The 27,145-nt window shown below is 44.3% G+C and overlaps 2 protein-coding genes across 27 annotated transcripts in view; one reads left to right on the top strand and one right to left on the bottom strand.

The window, feature by feature from the left end:
* LOC108629967 (mucin-17) overlaps positions 1–11,893 on the top strand; it is a 212,039-nt gene extending 200,146 nt beyond the window's left edge. For 4 of the 5 annotated variants that reach the window (XM_018032978.2, XM_018032979.2, XM_018032980.2 and 1 more), the window contains 9 exons: positions 255–4,250; positions 4,518–4,820; positions 4,989–5,058; positions 5,285–5,703; positions 5,981–7,921; positions 8,011–8,133; positions 8,216–8,382; positions 8,463–8,677; positions 8,763–9,184. In XM_018032978.2, the coding sequence (XP_017888467.1) occupies positions 273–4,250; positions 4,518–4,820; positions 4,989–5,058; positions 5,285–5,703; positions 5,981–7,921; positions 8,011–8,133; positions 8,216–8,382; positions 8,463–8,677; positions 8,763–9,184 (7,638 nt within the window). In that variant the 5' untranslated portion in view covers positions 255–272. Of the gene's footprint in view, positions 1–254; positions 4,251–4,517; positions 4,821–4,988; positions 5,059–5,284; positions 5,704–5,980; positions 7,922–8,010; positions 8,134–8,215; positions 8,383–8,462; positions 8,678–8,762 lie in introns of those variants that run through there. The other variant, XM_018032982.2, reaches the window with a different exon arrangement.
* An 836-nt stretch (positions 11,894–12,729) lies between these two features.
* dlg1 (MAGUK family member discs large 1) overlaps positions 12,730–27,145 on the bottom strand; it is a 421,217-nt gene continuing 406,801 nt past the window's right edge. For 18 of the 22 annotated variants that reach the window (XM_018032920.2, XM_018032923.2, XM_018032921.2 and 15 more), the window contains 12 exons: positions 22,186–22,399; positions 21,864–22,021; positions 21,524–21,773; positions 20,933–21,035; positions 20,247–20,285; positions 19,035–19,076; positions 18,158–18,253; positions 17,057–17,206; positions 16,376–16,548; positions 16,190–16,299; positions 16,021–16,112; positions 12,730–15,909 (listed from right to left, as the gene is read on the bottom strand). In XM_018032920.2, the coding sequence (XP_017888409.1) occupies positions 15,800–15,909; positions 16,021–16,112; positions 16,190–16,299; positions 16,376–16,548; positions 17,057–17,206; positions 18,158–18,253; positions 19,035–19,076; positions 20,247–20,285; positions 20,933–21,035; positions 21,524–21,773; positions 21,864–22,021; positions 22,186–22,399 (1,537 nt within the window). In that variant the 3' untranslated portion in view covers positions 12,730–15,799. The remainder of the gene's footprint in view (positions 15,910–16,020; positions 16,113–16,189; positions 16,300–16,375; positions 16,549–17,056; positions 17,207–18,157; positions 18,254–19,034; positions 19,077–20,246; positions 20,286–20,932; positions 21,036–21,523; positions 21,774–21,863; positions 22,022–22,185; positions 22,400–27,145) is intronic. The other 4 variants (XM_018032913.2, XM_018032915.2, XM_018032919.2 and 1 more) reach the window with 4 other exon arrangements.

Genomic DNA, 27,145 nt, shown 5'->3' with positions numbered 1-27,145 from the left:
GAATTTTCGGCAATCCGCAGCCTAACCGAGGCTCACGCGTTATCGTCAAGGAAAAGGAAATTGTTATCGATTAATCAGTTTTTTTTTATATTGAATCATACATTATAAATCGATCATTGAAATCATTAGTTTCCGTTAGATACGGACGTCAATATAATACTATAATGAATTGCGGATCTATTGCAAAAAAAAAAATCGAAGCAGGTGTTGTTAGGAAAATTATAAAGAACGATTGGTCACCTTGCTGATTTCAGACCAGCAGTCGGCGTGACATGGATGTGAGCTTCACGAACGTATTAGAGGGGGCTCGCCAGTACTTCCAGGGACTGCCCGTACCGAGTACAGGTGGTGCGACCGCGACAGCGGATCACAACCTCGCGACGTCAACAAGTTCCGCCTCGCCCACGTCATCGTCGCACGAGCATGGCGCCGCCTCGTCCGTGGCTTCGCCGTCACCGGCACCGCCCGCGCCGCCGGCACCACCGCCACTATCGTTACCGTCGCAATCGACTTCGAACAGCATCGGCGGCGGCGGCACCGGAAGCACCGGCGACCAGGAATCGAGTCGATACCTCAACGACGTCCGACCGCCTTCGGTGGACAATGCCGCGACCAGTTCCAGCAGCTTCTGGAGCCCATCCGTCGAGCCGTACCCTCCCCAACCGACCAGGGTCGAAGTCCCGGACACGAGGCCAGGCGACGAGGGCTCCTCCATGGATGCGAGTTCGTCGTCTTCGAGCATCATCACGCTAACGGAGATGCAACCGAGCAGTAGGTCCTCGTCCGCGTCGAACTTCTCTCAGAAACAGTCAAACACGACGTCGTCGTTACCCAACGATCTTCATCGGACGAACACGAGTTCGCCGCATTTGCATCAGTTGCAACCGCCCCAGCAAGCACGTTCGCCAGGCCCTGTGTACCAGCAATTAAACCCCGTAACGAGAACGTCGTTTTCCACCGCGGAAATCCTCGCTTCGACGCACCAGTCGACTTACCAAACTGCCAACGACCGGCAGCCACAACCGAGCGCACCGGTCGTAGCACAGAGGACCCAATATTACCCGAGGTACCATCATCCGGATATCACCAAGAGCGCACCGGTACCTTTTAGCCAGAACTCGATCTACCAGTCGTCGAACGTTACGGCGGCAACGTCTTTGAGCAACGTGCAGTCGGTGACAAGGCCCACGCCGATCGAGCAGAGTAACGCGAACAGTTCGTCCGGTTCGAGTCAAGGACACACTCCAGAGCAAAGAGTGCCACCGAGTTCCTATGGTAATAACGCGGCACCGCCGCCGCCAGTTACGATTTACGGCACACCGTCGCCGCAGAGTTATGCCAGCGTAGCGCCAACGCAGCATCAGCTGCAAAATCGATTAGGCTCGTCGTCGAGCAATCAGGACAGGACGTCGCATCCGGAAAGATCGCACAATCCCCGCGTCGTCTCCTCGTCTCCGTCCTGCCCGTCGGTGAACCCGTGCCCCAGCCCTCGTCACAGTTCCGGCAACTTGAGTCACATTCCTCCGTCGTCGTCCTCGTCGTCGTCGTCGACCTATCAGAACCTTCCGGCGCACATTCCCACGTCGCACCTGGCATCGGCCAACGCGATGATACCTCCGCAGCATCATCACGCTCAGCAACCGCAGCAACAGTCGCCGATGCAGCAGCAACAGCATTCTAGTCGAATAAACGCGTCGCAAGTACCGAGCTCGTACACGGGTCGGATGATGCACGGGGGAGCATCGGCAACGTCCTCGAACGCGAATCAGATGCCACCACCGCCAGCGCTCACCGGTTATCATCCCGTCGCGTCTCCCCACGATGTTCCTCATCACGCCACCCCCTCGCCCCATAGACAATCTCCTCACGTGTCCACCCTTCACAATCCGCATGTGTCCTCCCCGCATCACACACCTTCGCCACACGCCAACTTCCAGCCGCATTCACCGACTTATCCGCCGCCTCCTCCTCCTACCTCCACTCCTCACTCGTACAATCTTCCGATTACGTCGCAGCATTATCAACCGAGCGTCGGTGGTTACGCCGCGAACCCGTACGGACTGCCTCCACAGTCTTCGTATCATTCCTACCAGAAGACGCAGCAACCGTCGTACACGCAAGCGAGTTACTACCAGCAACAGCCGAATCGATCTCAAAGTCAGCCGTACGTCCAGCAAATACCGATTCCCGGAGCCCCGCAGTCGATCTGTTCCGGGACTGGAAGTACGAATGGTACCGTTTACCAGCAAAGCAAACCGGTCACGTACAACGGTGCCGATTCGAAGAGGAATTCGATCGAAATGCCGTATGGCTCTTATCGGCCACCCCAAGCTCTTCCGAGGACCGGGAGCACGCACAATCTTCCACCGATCGCTCCTCTGTCGTCGTACCATTCCAACAGACGGGAGTCTGCGAGCAAAGCGCAATCGGTGCAACGGCAAAGATATTCCGCTAACGCGGCGAACAAAGTTCCGGCCACTGCGCCGCCTGTCGCTCCAATGGCTGCGCCGCAAAGAGTTCCCGAATACCCAGTTCTGCCGATTGTGAATCATGCTACTCCAGTCAACGGAAGAACGACCGCTGTGACGAATTCCTCGTACAGCAGGTACACTGCTCAGCACGGATACCCGACCTACGCGACAACCATGGCGCCTAGTCACCAGGGAACTAACTCTTCGAGCAGTACCACTGTCACGTCTATCAGCGTAACACCCTCGAGACCGTCCGCCACTACGATACACGATTACCAGGCGTCGGAGGCGAACCGTACCGGGTCCTCTTATCACCATCAACCTGTCAGATCTACGGAGGACTACGGTTACAAAGAGTATCCGTATCAGACGTCGACTGCGCCCACGATTCAGTCCACGGCTTCCTCCCTGGTGACGACCCCATCGCCGCAAACGAACGGTGTCCGGAAAAGGGAGTCTCCATTAGACTTGTCTGTTAAAACCGTGAAGACGTCTGCGGATTCCACCGCGCAGGACGACATCGAGATCACCACGGAGAAACATGTTAGTAGTTCGACGGTGATCTCTTCGAGAAGTAACAGTAACCCGAGAACGATGTTACCACCGATGCAACCTTCCCCGCAGCCGGCGCCATACCCGGCATACGACAATCGGTTGTCCAGTAACGGTAACAGGAATTTGCCACCCGGTGGCAGTATCCGGGCGTCGACGCCACAGACGGTGTGTGCACCGAAGGTCGACTTCCTGCCGGACTTCAATTCCACACCACTGCGTCACCAACAGCACGAGAATACTCTTCAGCGAAGGAGTTCGACGCAACAGCAGCAGCCGCATCAGCAGCAGCAGCAGCAGCAGCAGTTGTACGCCCCGCCCCCGCAGTCTCCCTCCTCGCAGCATCCTAATAATACCACCGCTCCACTGCCTCACATGTCCACGTTTAAGAAGACTTCACTGCCCACCTCGCAGATGTACGACTCGATCACCGCGCCGGCACCGCCGCCGGCACTCTCGTCCTCGTATCTGGCAGCAAACGACACCTCGAGATCCGGCAGATATCCTCCTATGATGCATCCCGGTAGGATAGCACCGACGGTGCCGATTCACGACTATCCGTCTGACCCGTCCAAGTATTACCTGGACAGCAGGAGTAAGTTCGGTCAGCCAGCGCCTCGGAGAGACCGAACGCCCACGAAGAGGCCCGGTGAAACGATTTACGGAATCAGTCTGCCGAAGCAACCGAGGTTGAACACGTGGATCCGGCAGAAATTGTCGACGGCAAAGGCGCTGGACGAGCAACAGAAGATGCAAGAAAGGAACTCCGCGGTTTCGGTGCCTCTACCGAACGGGAATTTGGTCGCGCCTAACGCGTACGAACCGAGATTGGACAGCGGGTATCCGCCTTCGGAGTCGGCGAGATATCAGCCACAAGCGTACTGTGATAAGAGGAGCTACGCGGAACCGAAGGTTACCAACAGTTCGCCCGCGTACGCTCATTCAGGGATAACGAAACCGGCGAACATTCATTCCCTGCCGCAAGCAACGAACATCAACCAACAGTCCTACCCGAATTACAGGCCGAGTCAGAAGCCGCCGTTGGCTTCTGGCGCGACTTCCGGTGGACAACCGCCCGTAGAGCCGCCGATCAACACTGGTGCTGATAAAAGAGTAGTTCTCAGTTTGTTAAGGAACAGTTTGGAGAACAAGCAACAGAGAGAGGAACAGATGAACAGTCAGCAACCTATTCTTGCTAATCACAGTCAACAGAGTTTTCAGAATAAGGTAAGTCCGAAACTCAGTTTTTATCTTTAGTTACTTAGAAAGAAATGTTTCATTACAAAATACGCGTATGTGAAAATTGTCGTATGTGTTATTACATCTCGCCATAGAGTTTGCACAGAGTTTCAAGCTTAAATTTGTAATAGTAATTCGAGTTTACCCTTCAAATCCATTGAGAGATTATGGACGTCAAAATGTAATTCATGCATGCGTTGGGCTGTCCGTTATCAGACTTTAACGTCGAGCGGTGTTTCCTTGTATTCCCCAAAGGTCGTTGCACCGGTCGAGCCGAAGACGAACATCGGAAGGCACAACCTGTCACCGTTCACGGCGGCGAGTCTGCTGGAACGAAACAGCAACACGCCGCCCCATTACAAGTTCCATGTGCCGAGAGCGGTCGACTCGATCACTCAGGAGGCGCCCCGTAGCTTGTACGGCTCGCGAGTAAATTCATCCGCCACGCTGCCCGGCAAAGAGGCGCTCCTGGGCCCCAGAGGTGCCGAGAATCAGATCCACCGTGACAAAGACGACGGCCTCGCCGCGAAGATTAGAACCAAGGCGGAACTGAAACAGGTGATTCTACTGACATATGCATAATCATTAATTGAATGAGAAATTTTATGGTCTTGTGTGATATCTCAATGATAGAAAAAGGATTCGATGGTTTTATAATTATGAAGTAGGGTATGAAAGTAGTTCGTTAATGTGTAATACCGTATTTCTTCGTTCTTGATCCTCAAGGTGGGAACCGGTCAATTCGCAGCGAAACCAACGGTTATACGTTCCCAAGACACGTCAACTACCCCCAAGGGTAAGTTTAAATTATTACTTTAATATTTCAGTCTTAAGTAATTTCATGGCTGATTTATCTCGTAAAAAATGTAACGAGATATTAATTCGCAATTGATAAATCATATACATTGAAATAATTAAAATAAAGATAGAATTTCAACTTGATTAATTATACGAAGTACAGTTGGGATCAATTTATTTTATACGAAATCTCGTTGGATTCACTCGGAATTATATGCATCTAGAATTGGATAGTGCTGCCTCAACATCGACACCGCAGTCGGGTTCGTCGGCGGGCAGCAGCCCTCCGAAATTGACGCGCGAGAAGGTGGCCTGCCTGCCGCCCCGAAGGCGTTTGTTCTCCAGAACGGAAGAGGAGAACATGCCGGTAGCCGCGACGGTTCCGGCTCCGGCGCCAGCGCCGGCTATCGCCTCGAGCGTACCAGCGCGAGCGAGCGGCTTCCGTAGCTCGTCCGAAACGTCGGTGTTCGACTTCAGGGAGAGCGACACCGAGGATGAGATGCCCGTGCTCGAACGCCAAACGCTCGAGGAGATGAGACGGGACAGAAAACAGCTGTCGAAGGTGCAGCCGCCTGTTTCCCTGAATGACGCGATGTACATGGACATGACCTCATCGTCGGACCTCGTCAAAATAGAACTGAAGGTAATGCTATTTGCGTTTGAAATCGTGTTCAGCTCTCTTGTATTCTGATTCATTCGTATTCGGGCTAATGGCCTTGCCACATCTCAATATTTTAACACATGCATTCTGTTTACTAAATAAGAACAATGTAATTCATCTTTTACGTATTGTTTCCTATAATAGCAAACTTATTTGTTTTATGCATAGAAAATATATTTGATTAGTTCGAATCTCAACGCGATTCTTAACGTTGCCTGCTCGTCCAATTTATGTTTAATTACACTGTCTCCGTTAACAGGAGAACGACAAGATCCATGAAGTGGACGCGTTCTGGTCCACCACGTGCGATAAGTTCATGGAACAACTGCGAACCGGAGATGCGATGAAGAAACGCGGTCGCAAGAAGAAAATCAGCTGTACGATAACGTCAAAATTCGAGGACAACGACAGCATCAAAGAATTGAACGCGAACACGTCGCAGATCAAACCCGAGGACATAAAAAAGGAGGTTCAGGATGATTCGCTGTTGGATGCCAAGGACGATTATCCGGAAACAAGCAAAGACGATGAAACCTCGATGCTAAAGGAAATCAAGGTCGAAGTGAAGATGGAACCAGAGAGCAAGGACGAGGAGAAAAATTCGAGTGACGAAGAATTACCGTTGATTCGACGAGCAAAAAAGAAGATGAAGAAGGACGATAGCGATTGTGAAGAAGAGATAATTTGTAGAAAGAGGAGAGTTCGAAGAGGTAGCAGAATTAAATTGGAATCATCAAGTGGTAGTGAATCTTCTAGCGAAGAGAGCGATATTAGTACAGAGTTTGGCCACGGCTCTTCGGTGGCTGACAGATTGAGGGCGCGGAAACGTTGCGGTAACAACAGCGTGGAACTCGAGCGTATGAAATTGAGATCTAGGGATACAACACCGCAAAAATCTAAAGCGGAGAAAGAGTCAAAATCTTCAACCTCGAAAAGTTCGAGTACGTCACAGAAGGGGAAACCGAAACCCCTTTTTGGGGACGGCAGCGATTTCAGACCCGGCTGGGAGGAAGAAGTGTACGTGTATAAAAAATCTTTAAGAATGCCACCCAGATTAATTACCGTATCGAAACCGTCGAGGTTTCACAGATTGTCTACCTCGCTGCCTGACCTAGATCCTGGATCTCCGGCCTTGTCTGTCTCTATGGACAGTTCCGACGTGTGTCTAAGCAGGAAGAAACTGGAGGACAGCGACGTCGAGTCCAACTACAGTTTCACTACTACTGGAATCGGTATCGGAAGCAAGATCGACGACGAAGAGGCCACTTCGTCGACAACAATCTCGTGTCCCGTGAAGGGCATGAAACACTCGAAGTCAGAGGGGAGCTCCATCGTCGACGTTCTAGCTCAGAAAGTTGGAACTAATAAAAAGGAACAAAAGAGAAAGCAGAAGGAGAAATTGGATAAATCTGGAAACAAGATACTGCAGAAAGGTAGCAACGAACCGGAACTTCTACCGACTCCTAGTTTGACGCCTCTATTGGAGACGTCAAAATTGCAGAAAGGCAAATCTCCGATAAAAGACAGCAAGACCATAAAGCCCGTCAAGATAGCCGATTCGTTCCTGCTTGGTTACTTCCGCAAGGAAACAGTGAACAACTTCCGAGACACGTTTAAAAATAATCACGTCCTTCCGAACGAATTTTCTACGTTCGTGCTGAAGAGTAGAACGCGAACGGAAACGCGGGTATTAAAGAAACAAGCGACCATCAGAGAAGTTTTCGGCGAGGACAGACCAGCTTCTGCGCCCCCAATGCAGAACCACGACGACACCTCCCAAGATGACGATTCGCAGAACGAAACTCCAGAGAATACATTGAGCAAAGACAGGACCTTGAAACAGAAAGTAGTCTCGCGATTGAAGAATGCCTGCATTTTGAGAAGTCGGAAGGCGATCATGAACTCGAAGCATCATTTGCTATTGAAGAGACGAAAGGATCTGTTGAAATCTTTAGCCGAGAAGAAGCTGCAGCGTTTGAAAACAGAAGCGGAAGAGGAACCAGTGCAGGAGGAGACGAACGACACGCAGGAAGCTGAAAACAACGAGTTGGACGATGAGACGAATGAGTCCGAAGTTCGTAACAAGAAGAAGCTGAAATTGAGGACGAGCAGACGAAAATTTCGATCGGGATTCGACTACATCCGCAAGAAGAAGAAACCTCTGAAGAAAGATGAGACGTTGCCCAAAGAAAGGAAAAGGGTACGTATATAATCCTAATCAATAACGATAAAATTTATCTATCGCTTCTTATTATGGATGATTTGCAAAGCGATTTGATTCATTTGTAGCATGTGCTTACGAGGCCAAATCCAGAATGTGTCGCTGATATACAAACAGAAATCCGAACGTGGGTAATCAAGAAAGGTGTCGGTGAAACGATGCTGCATCGTGCTGCCAGACTTGGTTATACGGTATTTAATTTGTACTTTCTTAGGTATTAGTAAAAAAAAGTTTCAAGACCTACATTTGCAATATTTCGGTTTTTGTTTGTAGGATGTTACGGCATACTGTTTGGAAAAACTGAACAACGCGCCAAGTCCGAAGGACAATGCGGGTTATACACCTCTTCACGAAGCCTGTTCGAAGGGCCATCTCGAAATCGCGAAATTGTTGCTTGCCTATGGTGCGAACGTCAGCGAAAGTGCCAACGGAGGAATAAGGTAAAAAGAATTTTGCTTACTTCATATACTCGCACAGTTGCTTCGGAATACTTAAGTGTAATGTCATTGTTTTCTTTTAGGCCACTTCACGAAGCGGCGGAAAATGGTGCTACCGAGCTCGTAAGATTGCTACTATCTTACGGTGCTGATCCTTTATTGGCCACTTACTCCGGTCAAACCCCGTTGATGTTAGCCGCGGACACTGATGCCTATTCGATACTAGAACAACATTTAGACGATATCCAAGGTCGCGCAAGCACGCCGTGGTCTTTCGGCGGACCGGCTTCAATTTTCGGTACGTTTTAACTCACTATTTCAATGTTGGATTCCACTAATTAAAAATTGCATTCAATTAAACGCAGTAATTTACTTCGTTCCAGACCCGGAAGAGACTGGTTATAATCCTATGGAAAATCCTCCGATGGACAGTCCGGAACCCGAATTGGACGAGATCGATATGGACGAGTGCGATGTGAATCTTCCGGTTCTCTTCACGTTGATCAATGACTCGGATAAATGGGTGCTGCTGCAAGATCTAATGACCGCCCTCCGGATAAAAAGCAAGGAAGCATTGCTGCGTCAGGTGAATCCTAAGGCTCACTCCGGGCCGCCCGCGATTGCTCATCGCGACGTGATGAGAGAACTTAAGCTTCAAGACTTCCTGGAACAATCCCGTTGCTGTCATCTTCTCAGTGGCGGGGAACGAATCAACATGCGGGGGTCGAAAGTGACCCTGATCAAATACAACGATAAGGTGAGGTCTCTGCTGAACGTGGAGAAGGTAGTGATCAGCCTGAGGTGACAGGAGGGCCAGCTGGGGCGGTCATCGCCCCAGGCAAGGCCGTCGACTTCCGCCTCGCGAGAGACCGGGAAGAAAAGCTCGAGCGTTTCGCCTAAACGTGAGAGGCAGGCCAGGACGCGACAGGGAAACAAGACAGCCGCCACGGATTGAACGTGATTCGCGCGAGGTCTTTTGTCGTGAAACGTTTTCGCTTCGCACGTGATGTCGTGCGCGATTTGTCGTACGGGAATGGGTTTCCTCAGCTTCATCATCCCGTTCGAACCGGAAGCGGGATCGAACGTAGGCATGACAGGTACGTCGAATTTTAGAGATTAGGAGCGTTTGGTCGGGGACGATCGTTCAACGACGCTGCTCTCTGACGCGTTCTATTAGCAGTATTTATTGGCGGATGTTCCAAATGGGGCGTATGGTGATATTTTATCGACGCGAGCCGGGTGACGATCGGATTTTACGATGCTTCAGAGTGATCGTCTTTTATGATACTCCTATTTAAAAATGTTCCGCATCGACTAAAAACCTCGCGGAAAACTAAATTCTTTCGATGACATCAATTCCAGTTGGGTGATTTTTTTATTGATAAAGGTGAAGCTACATTTGAGCACAAGACTGTCGAGAAATTTTAACGCTTATGGATTCGTGACATGTTTCTTTCCCGAGAGAGAAGAGTAAAGATATACTCTAGATAGATATACTCTTCATTTTCATTTCATATACTTAAAAATTGTTAGCAATATTTATCGCATGCACCATCTATTGTCAACAAGGAAGTTAGAATAATCGAATTCTTACTTTCGAATCATGTAGATTTTTTAAATCGCCAAATGTAACTCCATCTTCCACTGGAACGCGATTTCTCGCCGCGTGTTTCGATTATTCATTTTAGAGAGATATATATTTGGATATCATCCAATTTGATTATGGGCTTTACACGTTACCACGTTGTTAATTTCGTTTAATTCTTTCTCTTATTATAGTGCTACGGAATCGATTCTAGTATAATTTGTTTACACGTTGACCGTATAGATTTAAGCAAGCGTTGGATCAGTCATTGCGACAACAATGCATTTAAGTTTTCTGTTACGTTTTTATTTCTTTCTTTCATTGGGATGTGCAATTTCTGCTTGTTGTTAAGCGATCACCGAATGTCGAATGAAATCTATTAACAGATTTAGATCTCGGATCGATCATGTAATATTCAGCGTGCAATAATTCAACTTGCGATATTGGACAAAGCAATTAACGCGTTCACTGTTGTCTAGATCTGTTCGTTCTCCTTAGATTTCTATGTTAATGAATTGTTCAAATTTCTTTTCTTATAGCGTTTAATTTATTGAACCGGCAAACCATTTGTTACGATAAATGTATGAGTCCTTATCGTGTCCAGCAGTGAACGTGTTCAAAAATCGTTGATCCATCCAATTTTGCGATGTATGTTGTTTTGCGTGCGGAGATGGAATAGATTTACGTACTTACACGTTTTGTAACGTCAGAACGGAGGGTCGAACAATAAAAATAACGGAGAGCAAACTCCTGATTATTTAATTAGCAAAAGTAACGGTGTTCGCTCGCGCATTTTATTTGCCTCCGTAATACAGAGAATAATTATGAATCGTTCTGATCAGTCTCAGGGAAATATATATTCGTATTCGCGATGTCGTCCTATGCGTTGTATCGATTTAAAAACGGGGAACGCGAGCTAGGCGGCCAGTCTCTCGTTAGAAATTCGATTAACTTGTACAGTCACACGCGAAGAGCACGGGTCTCGTTTCGTTCGGCGAACCGTTTTCCAGTCGCTGGTCGTTTCGCGTTCCCCGTTCGCGCTTTAATTTTATTTAGCTGACGAACTTTACCAAACGAACTCTGACGAACGCAGCACACAGTGGTCCCGGATGCAGTTTACACGTGTACATACCTATTTTCGAATAAAGGAAAAAGAAACACTTGTTTGGCGTCACCGATCGCGTCCCGTACATTTTTTTGCGGCTCCACGAACAATCTTTCGAACGAGATTGCGAGAGGGAAACGCGGGTGGAGAACAAGTAAATTAAAATTAAGATAAAATGTAATGAAGAAGAGAGATGGGGGGTGAAAAGGTGATGGAGAACGTAACTGTGGGTGTAATAATGTACCTTTTAAATGTAAAGTAGAATTATCGAAGATAATTATTGTAAGTGTAAGTAGCCAGGAAGAACACATGACACTTGTTCATATTACTGTAATAGACGCGTACACAGACACACGCTCGCGCACGTGTAGATATAAAAAGGTGTAAGAAGTAAAAAAGAGAATGTCGATGACGAATAAGAAAAAGCGTTTTAGTGTTAAGGATCGTAGTAATTTCAGCGAGTAAATCCGAGACGAATACACGCGCTGTATTCTGTTCAAGGTGTTACGTACGTTGTATATATATATGTACACACGCATATGCGACGAGCGCGCGCACACACACATACACACACACACACACACACACACACACCATTACTTTCTCGCAATATAATAGGAGCTATCGCAGTTATTACCGCTAACTAATTATTATTACTATTACTATTACTACTACCGGTCACCGATTACTACTACGATTACCGCTATTACTATTACTATTTGCCACTACCACTACCGTTACTGTCACAACCAACTACTGTTTACACACTACTGTCACGACTATCCGCTTTTTTTATTGTACGATATATACATAATAGCGAACTATGAATGTACATTTTCTTAGCTGTAAACGTTCCCTCCTACCTACACCCTTATCGAACCCCGATCATTGTAATTTATATAATTATGTCCGAGGATACTTCTAAATGTGTTGAAGAAAAAACAAAAGAAACAAAACGAAGAACGAAACCGCGTTGCTACTGCACGAAAAGTAGCAATTCTGTGCGAAGGAAGAACAAAATATATATATATATATATAAATATACATAAAAATATATGTATATACACACGTACATATATATATTTTATTTCAGAAGTTTAGTTTAATGGATATAATAATGTTAAAAATAAAATACGCGAGGAAGGAATAACAAATTAAATTCTCTCTCTGTGATTCGTCTAAAGAACGGGAAAACTCTTTAAGGAAATAAAAAAGAAATGAATTATGACGAAGTTACGATTATGATTGATTAATTAGTATTATTATTATTGCCATCGCCGTTTACTGTTCCGTATCGTAACCGTGGATTGAATAACAATGTCAGGCGAACGGGACGGGCCGACAAACTCGATTTTTTCGTAAACGAACTCGACTCGTGATTTTTTCTTTTCGCTAATAACAGTAACGAGTTATCCTATCGATGTAATAAAAACAAGTATTTTTACCGATCTCTAACTGCAATTTAATTTTTCATCCTATCCTTCCATTATACAGAATGGACCACGTAAGAATAATTTGTTATTTATATTTCTGTATACCTCGAACAACTTCATATATTTGTATCTACCTAAGGGTAACGTGGTCCATTCCGTATTTAAGCTGAAAAAATAAATACATTGAAAAGTTCAAGTGGGGAAGAGGCAGGTAAAGATGTGGGCGGTTTAAAATTGGTAAAACGTTTATTAACTATTTAAAAACGATGAAACAAGGTGAACATGAGTTTGACAATTTAATAAGTAATATTATTAAATAGACTATAGAGGTGTATAATAAGTGTCTGTAGTAATTATTCTCTTTATACGTTTCCTTTACATCAAGAGAGACGTCTTTTTCGTCACCTTTGTTATTTTCTTTACTCTCATTTTCCATGATTCTTATCGATTTCTGGTGGAGTCTGATCACCAGTTGTCTCTTTTTATTCATACATACATACATACATACATACATACATACATACACACACACGCGCACGCACGCACGCACGCACGCACATGCATCTCTGTCTTCAGGCACAAACTGTGCGACAATATTTTTTATTCATTTTAATTACGACAATGATTCTCGTCACTCATCCTCTCCAACTATATCAATAATACAGTTTCTGCTTTTTTTATCTTTTTTCTTTTATTCTCTTTAATACGTGCGACGGCTGTTGCGTAAACGACTCTAAACACAGGATCTGTCGTAGGAAAAATAGCTCGTAGAAAGCGTACTCATGCTAATTATTATTATTAATATTACTGTTATTATTAATATACCCAATCAACCGATGTCGATCTCGCGCGTAACACGTCCTACGAATAAAACGAGGAGAAAAGAACGCAAGATTTGTTCATCAGCTCCTTTCGCTCGTCCGGGCCGAACGATGGGCGAAACGGTTCGCGAAATCGGTCGACGATCCGACGATCGCGAAATTAAACAGTGTAGGCGTATGGTCTTTGCGACGATATACAGTTTTAGCTACGGTTCCAGCTCCAATGGAACGATTTCCCATCGCCCTATTAATGCTTTTCCGCGACACGCGATATGCTCCTCATGCTCTTCCTTTATTACCGATAAGTACACACTGCGTGATCGATTATTATTTCCCTCCTTTAGTCTCTCCGTTCCTGTATCGCATCGAACAAATTCTTATCCGATATTCCGACCTGTATGTGATGTGATTCCGAAAAGATGTGATTGCCTTCGTGCAAACGGCTTTAAGCGGAAAAAAACGCCGTTTGTTTTAGGTGGACATTGAAGATCGATAAAGACGTTTCATTATTGAAACCCGTTTCGTTTTCTTTCATCCGCATCCGGTTATCTGCAGATTGGCAACCGGACCAATCACAGAAAACGAAATCCTCCTTCGAAACGAAAATATAAATCGCGAAACTCGCGTTTAAAATCCGCTCCTCCCTCTTTCACGCTACCACCATATACCATCTCAATTACCCGGATGCAGGTATTTACAGTAATTATATATTTATATACCTACTATTGTAATAATAATTTAATAGTGGTATGTTAAATTACAATAGCATTCATTCTCTCTACCCTCGACGCTCGTCTTCTGTTCTCTTTCTCCCTCACATTCACTCATCCTCTTTCGATCTCTACCTCACGTTCTCTCTCTTTCTCTCTCTCTCTCTTTCTCTCTATTTATATATATATTTATATATATAATGTTGCACGTAACCCAGTACTGGCTTAGTAATCTAGCTGTACAAAACATTATATATCGCTATTCTAGCATCTAGAGATTTGTCGTGTGAGGTTTGATGAATCATGAGGTTCTCGTAAATATTACGTCCGAGTCTTATTTTTTTATTCTCTGCCATCTGTTATATATGGTTGATTCCGCGAAAAAAAGAAACAGACACTCATTCCTCGAACAACATTTCTAGTTTCCTCTTATACTCGTTTGATTCATGATCAAGGATTCGAATCGTCATCTCTTCGACCAACAAATCTAATCGATTTCCATCTCTCTCCTGTCCTCAGCCATTTTTATTGCGATTAAGTACGTTAAAAAATACCACGCTACTTCGCTCAGAATTAACCGGACCAAGCTATACGATCATATATAGTGTGTTCGGTGAAGCCAAGTAATTCCCATTTTCTTTGTTCGTTTACTTTTATATTCCGACTCATTTCCTGCCTCGCGCGTCTACTTTCCTACAATCATTTTTATATTATTTCTCTCTTGATTCATCCGTCACGCTCGTCGTAGCCGTCGCGATTTGCGCGTGGGGAAAAATTCTCTCGTCTTTCTCTTTGAACGTCTAAACGTGCTGTGTGCGCGTCTTGCGACCGCGACGAGAAAACTATCTTAAACATCTATTATTTTACTTTTTTATTTATTTAACGTTTTGTTTTATCGTTCGCACTGTTCCTTCGACCTCGGCCGAGTTTATGCATCTATTTATTATAACAGCGATCGGCGTGAAACTCTGTACACATACAACGTAACACAGCGGAACGCGTCGTGGTCGATTAACCGCGACGCGAATCCTCCGATAAAACACACGCGGCTCCTCGATGTTCCTCGAATTGTCGAAACGCGTTAAAATCGATTTCGAAACAAATACACAGCGGTCTTATCTTCTCCTCTTATTCCCTTCTGCGGATATACAATGGAAAACGATGTTTCCGGTTGCAATCAGGAGAATGCGCTATGCCTTCTTTCGCCGTGTATTCGCGTTCGACGTTTTAACATCGTGATAAAAACCAATCACGAAAAGCATGACGAACATCGTGGATTACAACGAAACACATCTGGTATTTAACACTATAACACATAACCACCCCATTTGACGATCTCGGCGGGGTGGAATCTTTAAAACGCTTCTTTAAATACTCCGCGGTGCCGGATCTCTCGTCGAATAATAAAATTCTCGCTGATCCGCGAGTTCCTGCATGATAGATACTCGGGAAACGCTCCCAAAAATCATACCTCGTCGTCTCATCCAGTCTTCAGGTTAAACAGCTGATCTTCCTCTAGTCATTCTTAAACAAGCTGTCTTCCGCTTTACTACTCGCTCTCGAAGTCCTTCTTCGACGAGGTGTACGCCTGCTCAACTGGGACATTGTGCTAATTGGTAGGCAGAGGGTGTAAGGTGGGCCGTGGAGTGACGTGGGACGGGATGGGAACGGGGAAAGGCATTAGACTCGATTAATTTTTATTAAGCTTGACGCCTCGGCGGCAAAGTCCAAGCGTTCGGGCCGGGCTGAGCGTGGGGGGCAGGACGTCACAGTTGCTGGTCCCTGCATGGTACCCAAATGTTCGGGCCTGACTGCTCAGCGATCACCTCCTTCACTTTTACATAAATCTCCTCCGGAGTGTCGCCTTGCACCACGGCTGAAATCAAACACATTTTCTATCATTCTCCACTATTAAAGCTGGATTTATGGTACAATAATTAGTCGGATAATCAAATTATATTTATTATATTTGATTCGATCAGCTTACCAGTAAAGTACTCTCCGAACTCTTGCTCCATCTTCAATGCTCGTTCGTACGTCTTTTTCGCTTGCTCTTCGGTCATCCTCTTATTCATTTCCCTATAAAAAGGATTCCACCAGTCATTAATTATTACTTACAATAGAATCAACTAAGTTGAAAAAAATTTACTACGTACATGACCGACTCCACGGATTTCGGTTTAATGAAGATCGCAATGGGGTATAGCTGCGCTACTTGTAACCTTTTGATAGCGTTTCCGCTCACGTCCAAAATACAATGTTTCCCCTATAATAACATGTCATTTTCATTCATTCCTGATAACACGTATAATTTTACGGTTTTTGTAAGTTATGATGTGCACCTTTTCAGCGACTTCTCGCACTGATGCCACAGATGTTCCATAAAGATTGTCATTATACTGTCCAGCCTCGATGAACAAGTGGTTCTGAATATCCCTCTCCATTTGTTCCCTTGACGCCACGAAATGATAGTCCCGTCCGTCCACTTCATATTCTCTTCTACTCCTCGTCGTATCTTTACAAGCAAAAGCATTTTTTAAAAAGAAAATCTTTTTCATTCGCGATTTAAGTTAATGCCGACAGGTTCAAGTGTTTCTAAATCACAATACAAACGACAAAGCAACCGTTAATACGATTTGCCCAAATTGTAAATGCTCGTGTTCCTATAATTAATTATTCATTAACAGAAACACTGTATTTCAACCGGAACCCGATAGAACGTCTGAGCGCAAACATTAATTATCCATTAAAATTAATTGAATTCGGAACGGAACTCCGCCGAGTCTAAAGTCAAAACGCGGAAATAAATTAATATCTCTCGGACAGAAACTGGATTGATTTAATACAATTAAAATAAAAACTGGTTGAATTTCGCTGTTCATGCTTGAAAATCGGAATAAAATTACCGCGGAAAACAAATCATGTCGTTGTTCTGAGAAGAGTGAAGACCGACAGATTGCGAATCCCTCCTGCGTTAACGCGTGACCTAAATCAAGGGAGATGCGGATGCGTTTTCAACTCACGTGGCACACAGCTGCCGAACTTGTCGGGGAACTCCGAGATGAGGTCGTCGTTGATACGATCCTTGAGAGGACCGAGGATAATGACGGGCCGGGTGTATTGTATGGTGAGCTGTTGGACTGCCTCGTAGGACAGCACGTTTTCTTCGCTGCCTGCAATTTTCGGTATAAGTACACTCTGTGTTTCCGCGCGAGCCGATAGGAAGCTTTTTTTGTTATCATCCACGGTTAGAATGTATTGCACGCTTTTCAAACAGCTTAGGAAACTATAATATGTGTTTTCTACTTTCTCGACATTTACGATAAGTTTCATCCTCTATACGATTTATATTGAATTTCAGATGAGAAAGAGGTATGAAACATTTCTTACTCAATTGGATAAGTTGTATGCCCTGGTTAAGAATTAATACAGAAACGCGACCGAGTACTAGATTGTTTATACTGTTGTGGGAAACGATTCATGCTTTAGCGTCTAGGAAACAGTTCGAAGCGAAAAGGAGGAGTATAAAAGAGTGGTAAGCTTCCTACTGTCTAAAAAACTTAGATAATCGTAAAATATCAAGGTCGACGTGGCGTTAATTATGCGGCGGCTATATGCTAATGTATTCGATTCTCTAAGAGTTTTGTAGTTTGTAATTGATACTCAACGCTACGTGGTTGTAATGGATTCAATACCGCTATCAGAACGTGTCGCCTCTTATCGATTTTGACAAAATTTGATCTTTAAGAAACAACACGATTTTTTATGACCTACTCAGAGCGCCTGCGATTTTTGTTTGTTAAAAAAACGTCTACGTGAGGGTGATTAGTGTTGACAGAGAAAAAACAAAAAAAAATGACAGATAGACAAGAAGCACGTCGCGACCGTCCCAATTGCGCGAAGCGTTCCACGGTGATTTGTCAGTGCTTAGGGTTGAGAGGAACGGAGAAAATCAAAGAAAAACCAATCAATAACAAAGAACAGAATCACAGTAAAAAAAATTATGCTCGTATCATATCAAAAACGATACGTTGTTAGTCAGAAGAAACCTAATTTTCTGCTGTACACTCCTGTTCTTTTAATTTTCACACGTTTTACTTTTTCTCGTCTATTTGGTCACTTACTAATCTCATTATTCACATCGTCTTCCTGTTCCAGATAAACTAACGTCAGTTCCTCCATATAAGGCAGTTCGACGCGATATAAAATTTCTCTACTCCCTGCGACGCAAGACAGATATCCTTTTATGAATGAAACGATGATAGAAGCGCGCGGTGATAATGATGTATAAAAAACGGACGAGGACGAAGAATGAACGCACCACCATAGACGTGATACATTATATTAGTCTCGAAAAGTATTAATGAAAGCTGAAAAGACGTTCTGTTTTGTCGTGCATGGTCCTCTTCGCTAATTTCATAAAAATCTAATTCGTTTGACGACAATCGCTGTCGATTTTAATATCATGTACCCCATCTACAAATACCTAAGTCTATCGTTATAACGTCTCCAAATATCTTGCAAAATTAAGTAAAGATAAGAAATGAACGAAAGCGAAAGAAATTGATATTATTTGACTCGTTGAACCACTTCGATTGCTCTGTAGGGTGTCGCTCCCCGAAGTCAATAGGTTCGTTAATCGCGAATGGCAGAGTGTGGGCATTCAAAAATGACAACGCGCTACGACAAAAGGACGCTGTCGAACAATGCGTTCGTTTCGCTGTCGAATCGTTATATCACAGTAATGAACGTGTGCTTTGTTAATTGATGCGACCGAGATGAAAACGAGGAGAGAAAACAAGGGGGCGTGAAGGGAGGGTCGGAGAACGCATAATGGAGACTGAAATGAAAGGCAGCCAGAGATAGAGAGACAGGGGCGAACAGAAAAAAGGTACAAATGTACGTGGGGAATGGTTGAAACAGAAAGAGTGAGACAAAGTGTACAGAGAGAGAAGAGAGAAAGAGAGAGAGAGAGAGAGAGAGAGAGAGAGACGTGATTACCTTCGGTGTTAGTGTCGTCCTGGGTGTAGCACAGCATGAATGCTAAAACATAACAAGTTCAATATTTCAGTATACGTTGCATACTAATAAGCGGCCGTTAATAATTGCTAGGATTAATTAAGCTTTAAGCACGAACAATCGTCCACCCCCCTACCGTCGAGGCTGGCTCGAGCAGCCCCGATTGGCCCGCTTGTGATAGCTCGTCTATCTGTGGCACACGCGAGTTCCGTAAAGTGTTACGCTTACTATATTTGATCATTTAATAGCGTTAAAATTTTCATAAAATCTGCAAATTTCAGATGTAGATATTAGGCAAACGCATTTCTGCTTTATCTTGCAAATACGAGCGTTCATAAGGAATTAATAAAAACCGATTTTAAACTAATTCATTATTTGATGTTTAATATCTTCAGATATTTTTATGAGAAAACGTTAGAAGGTCTATCATTTTATGTACCAAGAGACCACTTAGTATAAGATCGTGGGAAGTTACAGGGTAATCATGCTTCTACCGTGATCTCAAAAGTAATTAGAATTCTAAGTACAGCTTTGCCACTTCCATCGTAAACGGATCTGCTTTTAAGTACTATAAATGTCCTTTAGCAAAGATTTACCTACTTAAGATCGTTTAACGCGGTGTTCAAGTAATTTGACTAATCTCGAACGAACTTCCGCGAGTTATAACTTTATCGGACATTCGAATTGGCATTTTTTACGTGCCGAGACTTGGATGCGTTTTTGTACGTGGCGAGCCATTTCGAAACTACCGTCGACCATTACCATTACACGTGCCGGAAACTTTCTACAAGCATACAAGGAAAGCACTAACGACTACGACGATCCACTGAAACGATTAGCCAATTGAAAAGCGGGAGGTCGAGTAAAGTGTCGCGTGATGATTAAGAAACGCAGGCATGACGCATTTGGTAGTTTTGGATGAAGTTGTAGCGTGCAAGCAAGCATAGAAGAGAAATGTACGGAAATATTTGAAGAGACCTCGCGAGAAGCGTAACTACGATTCACAGGGTCGCTGATTTCGTTTCTGTCCTTTCTTTTCTCAAATTCGAAATTTGTGTCGATTTCTTTTTTAACTTTCAATGAAACAGAAATGTATGTGCACGTGTAAAGTATGTAACGTGTGTCAAATGGTGTAAATCGTGTGTCGTATGATGGTGTCGTGTTTCTTCTTGTTGACTAACTTAGAATACTTACGTGTAGGATCGTTTTCGTTCTCGGGTGTCGTGGGCGACCCTACACAAGCAGGCAAAAACAAAACACATGTCACGTTTTCACATGGTAAAAAACACAAAAGCTCAATCGGAGAAGTTGGGCGTTATCGTCGTACCTGTCACGAATTACTAATCTTTATACGGAACAGAAAGTTTTAACGACTCGTTCATTGGGTCAATTTCTCAATTACGCTTGAAGTTGAATCTGTCGGGGATCTGGTGCGTGTGTATATTAAACAAATTACTCTACATTAACACAAATCGATTGATCGAAAGAAATATAAGAGAAATAACAATCATACGAAGGGGAACAACAATCGATTCTACGAAAGGGTTAACAACTTTGACAACGGATCATTCGAGAGTTAATTTATGTCGAGGCCACCAATTCAATTTGTTAACGATTAAACACATATTTAAAAAAAAGAAGATAAATTTATAGATAAATTGTTGCAAGGGGGAATATCTCAAGACACACGTGAAAAAAACTGCTAACTGTCAGTTCAAGTATACCGTCTAATAAATATATAATATATATATATATAGTGACTGGGAAATACGACGAGAATGAAAAAAATAGTCACGTTAAAAGACCACAAAAATAGATACTGATCTGAACATGCACAGAACGTGCAGGATTACGAATTTTCAATGTTTCGAGATACTCACGTTCCTGATCCGAACCATCCTCGGATTTGTCGTCCTTGCTCTTCATGAATGGGAACTTCCTGCTGAACGAGAAGTTCTTCTTCTTCCTATCCAGCGTCGATTGCTGCGAACAAATAATTATACTCATCAAACTTAGTAAGTTATATGTACTACTTAATTGCATGCCCTTTAATGTATCAACGATACAAAGTGCAAGTAGTACAATAATAGTAGCAACTAATATTTCTGTTGTTAGATGATACTTGAACTTCATAATTTTCAATGAATCTTGAAAACGAAAAATTGGAAATACACATAAATACCAATAAGTAAACCGCAAGTAGTGTAGATCAATAATAATAATTCCAATTCCTTTTAATTTGTTTGATAATTGAAATTCAGATTCTAAGATTGAAATACAACAATCAAATCTTATCGTACATATGTATATCGAATCCTATAACGTTATAATGTAAAAGAGAAAAATTTGCAAGTAGTATAAGTCAACGATATCAGAATCGAATTGATCCTCGATACTAGAGACTCGTCAACTTAGCTCGCAATTGAAATTGTGAATCCTCTTCGATTTCTTATCGAACGTGGCTCACTTACCTTGTCGAGGATGACCGGCATGTGGCCTTGAAACTTGACGGAACGGTCCCTGGCGCGCTGCTTCCGTTCCCATCGTCTGCGCGACGGTATTATACCGAGGCCTTCCTCCTCTCCCTGAGGAGTCACTCTTCTCGCCTGCCACCATTCATCGTCGCTGGCGTTCGTCACGTGTAGGATTTCACCGTAACGGAATGCCAAACCGCGGCTCGGCAGCCCGTCGTCCTTGTTAGGATCGTAGTCGAATAGCGCTCTGTGAAAGTCCAAAGGAAATACATTCTCGCGACTGCTCTTCGGTTATGGGAGGGATTATAGAACGAATAGTAAATTCCCGATGACTCACCTGACGTAAAGCGATTTCTTTTGCGAGGTCCTCATGAGGGTGCCTGTCATCAAATTCTGCTGGGAGATCTGCTGCTTAAGATCATGGATCTTCGCCTCGAATCTGTTGTAGTCTTCGGGCTTGTACTGTACCACGATCGTCACTGTTTGCCCGGTGCCCTGAACACAAACGTCATCGCTTTTAATTACCGACGCGTTAATTAACCTTTTCATCAAATTAATTAGTCCACAGCTGGTGGGTATCTTGAGGAACGAATTTTCTTGAAACGGAAACTCGGAAGATACGACTAACAACCGGGAGATAAAATATTTGTTTAAAATACCTTGAGGGCCGCGGCGGCCTCTTCATGGGTGGCTGTCCGTAGATTAATGCCATTGACGCTGAGTATCTGGTCGCCACGGCGTAGTTCACCGCTGAGGTCGGCAGGACCTCCGGCTAGGATGAAGGAAATGAAAATTCCCTCGCCATCTTCGCCACCGACGATATTGAAACCGAGTCCGGATGAGCCCTTGTTCAGTACGACAGTACGTACCTCCCTGGAAATGGGGACAAAGACCCGGCCACGTTAATTAACCGCATTCGCATAATTATACTAATACGACCTAATTTTATAGCCAGTACTTTCGATTATCATATAATCGAGTGAACGAGGTTTCATTTCAATTTCTACACAACTGTGATGAATTATGATTGATTAATTTATGTTTTCTATAAAGAGAAAGCGTTTCTCCTTTCTCATTCATTTTTTTCTTATTAATTTATTGCACATTTATTTATGTGGCAGAAGAATGACTCTTCTCTATGATCACATAAGAATTGAATTGTTTCACCTGACAACTTTTCATTCATGCTGCTATTCATGTGCAATCGTACGCATCCTCGCAGAATCCTTAGACGAGCGTAAATTACTGCGTTAATTAAGATTCCCATTGAAATTCGCCCCTTTCGGATTGCACGTGCGACAGCTCGAGAACTCACGAGTACTCTAGAATTTCATGAAAATGACGAGAGCACACGTCTCAAGGACTTACACGCGGAGCTTACGTTCCAAAAATCCGACTTGAATTACACAAAGCGTATTCTCTTGTTCCCCCGTATGTAAAATTTCTTAAACCATGATTTCATAGTTGAGCATCTTATTAAAGATTAAGTTGAGAGGTACAGTTCACCGTGTATAAAGTTTGCAAAGTAATCACGAATGCGTTCGCAGTTGAGAAATCCCGCGGATCGAATTTGCATATAGAAAATTTGCCAAAATTGAGTTTAGCTTGGAGTTCGTCAGAATTCCAGAGCGTCACGATCCGTACGGGAATCCGGATGGTACTATATTGGTTCTGACCCGATCCCGGGAGTTATCGGTAATCGAGTTCTGCCCACCATACGATATGTATTGCCGGAATTGGGTTGCACGACCAGAACAAGCGCATTGTCTACTATGACGTGTACTCGAGATACTGTCGCCTTACGTTTATCTATAAATAAACCCAAGATCGCAGTTCAAATTCGCACCATCGACAGATTTTCAATATTGATGCGAGCTGGTGAATGAAAATTCTGCAGCGTCTTTCGAAACCGCAGCAAATTGTTGCGCGCGTTGCGAAATCTGGATACAGAGCTTAATTAAGCTGCGCCACGGAAATCTCAACGAACTACGAATTTTTCCGGGAGACGGAAGTAGCAGCGCTCGTGGGTTAAAAACAACCGGTGTCCTAATTAAGAATTTCAGTCAAAATTCGAGCCTATTCAATGTACGGTTCATCGCTTATGAGTGTTGCTCGACCGCGTCCGCAGTTGTTGTACTCCGCGTGAAAACCCGGATTCATCCCGGTCTAACTTTGCCCGCAGGGGCGAGCGCGAGGGGTTTTAATCCCCGAAAGGTCGATTTTCATTCCGTTCCAGAGGAACCCACTCGACGCACGGGCTTGCTTCTCGCTTGCGTTAACAAAGACCTCAAATTAGTGGTCGGCCAGTGCAGCTGCGTTTCCAGGGCTCCATTAAGGCCACGTCGTAATGCACACGCCATGGATAAACCGAGGGACGATATCGTGCTCTCAAGTATAGCGAACTTGCTCAAAGCAAGCTAAATAATGTGTCGTTTGACGATATTCTAGCCCAGAAATCTGCAGATAAATTAACTGTTAAGTTATAATCCGAACAGTGAATACTTTTCATAGAATGCTGTATTTAAGAGATTTTACAATTTGAAACAGAGTAGAATTATTGCGAGCAGTACTGGGGAAACTTTTGTATCGGTATTGAATAAGTGACATTAAAGAGAGCAGCGATCAGTTAATAAATAAAAGAGAGAGAGAGAGAGAGAGAAACGGTCGGTGCAGTAGCAGTGCAACTCGTTAACGATTATTCCATAGAGCAAACTATATTTAGCCGATACACAGCAAAGCACGAAATGTCAATACTTCGCGTAGTACGCCATGGAATATTGTATGGCGAGATTCTGGAACGATTTATTTTCTTCACACAGAGATTATGCATTTCTAATACAAAACATATAAGAGTGTGACAATATTTTAATTAAAACTCAGCGACAGTTACAAGTATTCAACAAATTCTAAAATATAAATGCAAAACAGTTCTAAAAATACAGACATTCATATAACTAAATCATGATCAGTTAAAAAATGATAGGTGATGTAGTCTGATGAGTCAGTTACAACTATGATCTTTTAATCATAGGTAATACGCGTATTCTGATCAGCATTTAAGTGCAAATCCGACGATCGGAGTCACGGTCGAGGACCCGGATCATGAAATATTTATAACGACGATAACCGGGGGTCACGATTTCACGGTTAATTGACTGTTCACGAGGCACGCCGGTGCCCCTCGGTACGGTAAATTCATGAATGACTTCATTTCGCTGAGCCCTGCATCTCCTCCAGGAACGTCCGCTTTAAGCGAGCGGCGTTCCGACCGAACCGAAAACACGTCCTTCGATGCAAAACGATCACGTTCCAACGTCTGTGGAATGCAACCCGACGAGAATTCACGCCTGTGTGGATTACACGTACGTGCGACAATGAAACGAGAAGACCTTCTTCTCTGGGAAATTAATTTTCATTACCCACTGTACTTAACGATAATGTCGATAAATTTCCAATCCGTCGAAGCTTCGTTAAAAAATACCGTTTTGTCTAGAGTTCTAAAGTTAAAAATAAACTTGACAGAGAGGTTTCTGCATAGAATGAAACGTTATGAATAATGAAATATACGACAGGAAACGCGAGTTATTTCCGTATTATAGGAGAAGAATGTTTCCATGAATACGAATGGTTTCCTTTCTGGAGTAACTCTGCGGAATTCATGAATAATAAGGATTCACGTTCCGTCCGAAATCTCGGAACGGATTATAAGAATAGTCTTAACTTTTAGAATCCAGTTTCCTGCATCCTTGACCGACGCCGTACCAAAAGAACCTCGAGGTCCTTTCAGCTATTAAAAGATCCACGAGTGTCCTCAATCCGTATCAAAAGAGAATACTAGACCACTTAACTCTCCTCCAAATTTAGACACAAATCCAATGCAATTTGGCCAATATTTTCTTTTTATTACAAACTGTGATAAAAACTGAGGAAAGGAAGTATTAAACACTTGTGTGTGATTGGAGTGAAAAAGAGAGATTTAAGAAACGCATCAGATTTTAATGTACGTAGGGACGTCACTGGCGCACACGCGAGTTTCAGCTGATCCAAGCTCACCTGCGCAATGCGCTCGAAACTGCGATACGTTTCACGCCTCTCGCTGTGCACCCGTGTTCTTGTCACTGTTCCGCAGTGACGCAATTCGCTCCGGAAACGAAAATGTCACTGGGTCAAGAGGACCTGCCCGAAAAACGACTCGGCTTCGTTTTCGTTTAAATCATGCAATTCCATCAGTCGAACAGAAATACTTATCGCGACGGAAACAGACTTCTCTGTCTGAATGTGTTCCCTTGAGGATCAATGATTCAGTAGGGCGGATGATCACTGCGATTCACTAATCAGCTGGTCAATTTACATTAATCATTTATGAATTGATCTGGGGAGCGTTTGTGGGTCAAGGGAGATACGTTATTTCCTTTGAAGGTTGGTCAACACATTTTGGTAATGTAAAGGGGATGGTTCCTTGAACAATATGCTATTAATTCTCTACGAGAAAAGAATTGGTACGTGATGCAATACGAAAACAGGGAAGGAGATCGTAACATTGACGACACGACAACGTCACAGGGGCACTTGCGTGGCGAAATGACACGTACTTGCTTGTGGTCCGTATTCACCGCGGCTTTGAAGCGACTAATAAAAGCAAGATCAGCAGCGGAACCATAACAACGGGGCATCGGTTCGCGATCTGGTTGTTTCTGGCAGCTGTGGCTCACCTCGATCACTTTCGCAAACGAGTCACTCCGTTCACTGACACACGACTCTCTCCGTTGCCAGACGACACCGGCGATCCTCCATCGAAAAAAACCCGACACGCACCACCCTTCGATTCGAAAAGCTGCGCGCGCGACGCACTGCCACGCTGGTGCGTGAAAACTGCGGCACACCTGTTCGTTGCGCCAGTGACGTAACCCACCCTGCGATCGGGGGGTAACTCGATTCTCGAGATGGGAAGAATACCACCGAAGGAAACTCGGGAAATATGAGGCGATTTGGAGAGAACTCGCGGAAGAGGGAAACGTGGACTCCGTCTGGAACGCGTCCCGACGACGACGACGACGGGGGCGTCGCGACGGATTAAAGGCCGTATATAGGTGGCCACCGTGTCGCCATGCGCCGCGCTGCCAAGCCGGCCCCCGCGGGCTATATCAGATCGATAGAAATAAGCTGACTCTCGCACGTTTCCACCACCTCTTCGACCACCATCCGCCCCTCTTTCTACTTCCCCTACTCGCGGAAACGGGGCCAAACAGAGGGATGTTTCCGCGAAAGGGATGCTCACTTTCCATTTTTGGCCGTGCCCGGTTACCCTGTTATGTATTCCCTATCCCTTTCTCGAGGTCGAGTGCAAAATCTAATTTCATTGAACGATATGCAATGCCATGTATGTCTTATGTTTAAGCAACAACTCGCATTTTTATCAAGGGAACATTCAGTAGGTGTAGAATATCTTTAGTTCTCGAAACGTGATAATAGAAGTGTATCGAATTGGACGGGTTAAGTGGCCTGGCGCAGTTGATAAGAATTATTCTGTCGGTGGACGCGCGGGTTTCATTCGATCTGATTATCGAATGTACCTCTTCTACGTTTTCATTTATATTGCTCACTCAGACACGTATAAAT

The sequence above is a fragment of the Ceratina calcarata genome, unplaced genomic scaffold, assembly GCF_001652005.2.
Source record: "Ceratina calcarata isolate Rehan_Ccalc_2016 unplaced genomic scaffold, ASM165200v1 scaffold60, whole genome shotgun sequence".
In the NCBI taxonomy this organism is placed as follows: Eukaryota; Metazoa; Arthropoda; class Insecta; order Hymenoptera; family Apidae; genus Ceratina; species Ceratina calcarata.
This window is presented reverse-complemented; position numbering and strand designations above follow the sequence as displayed.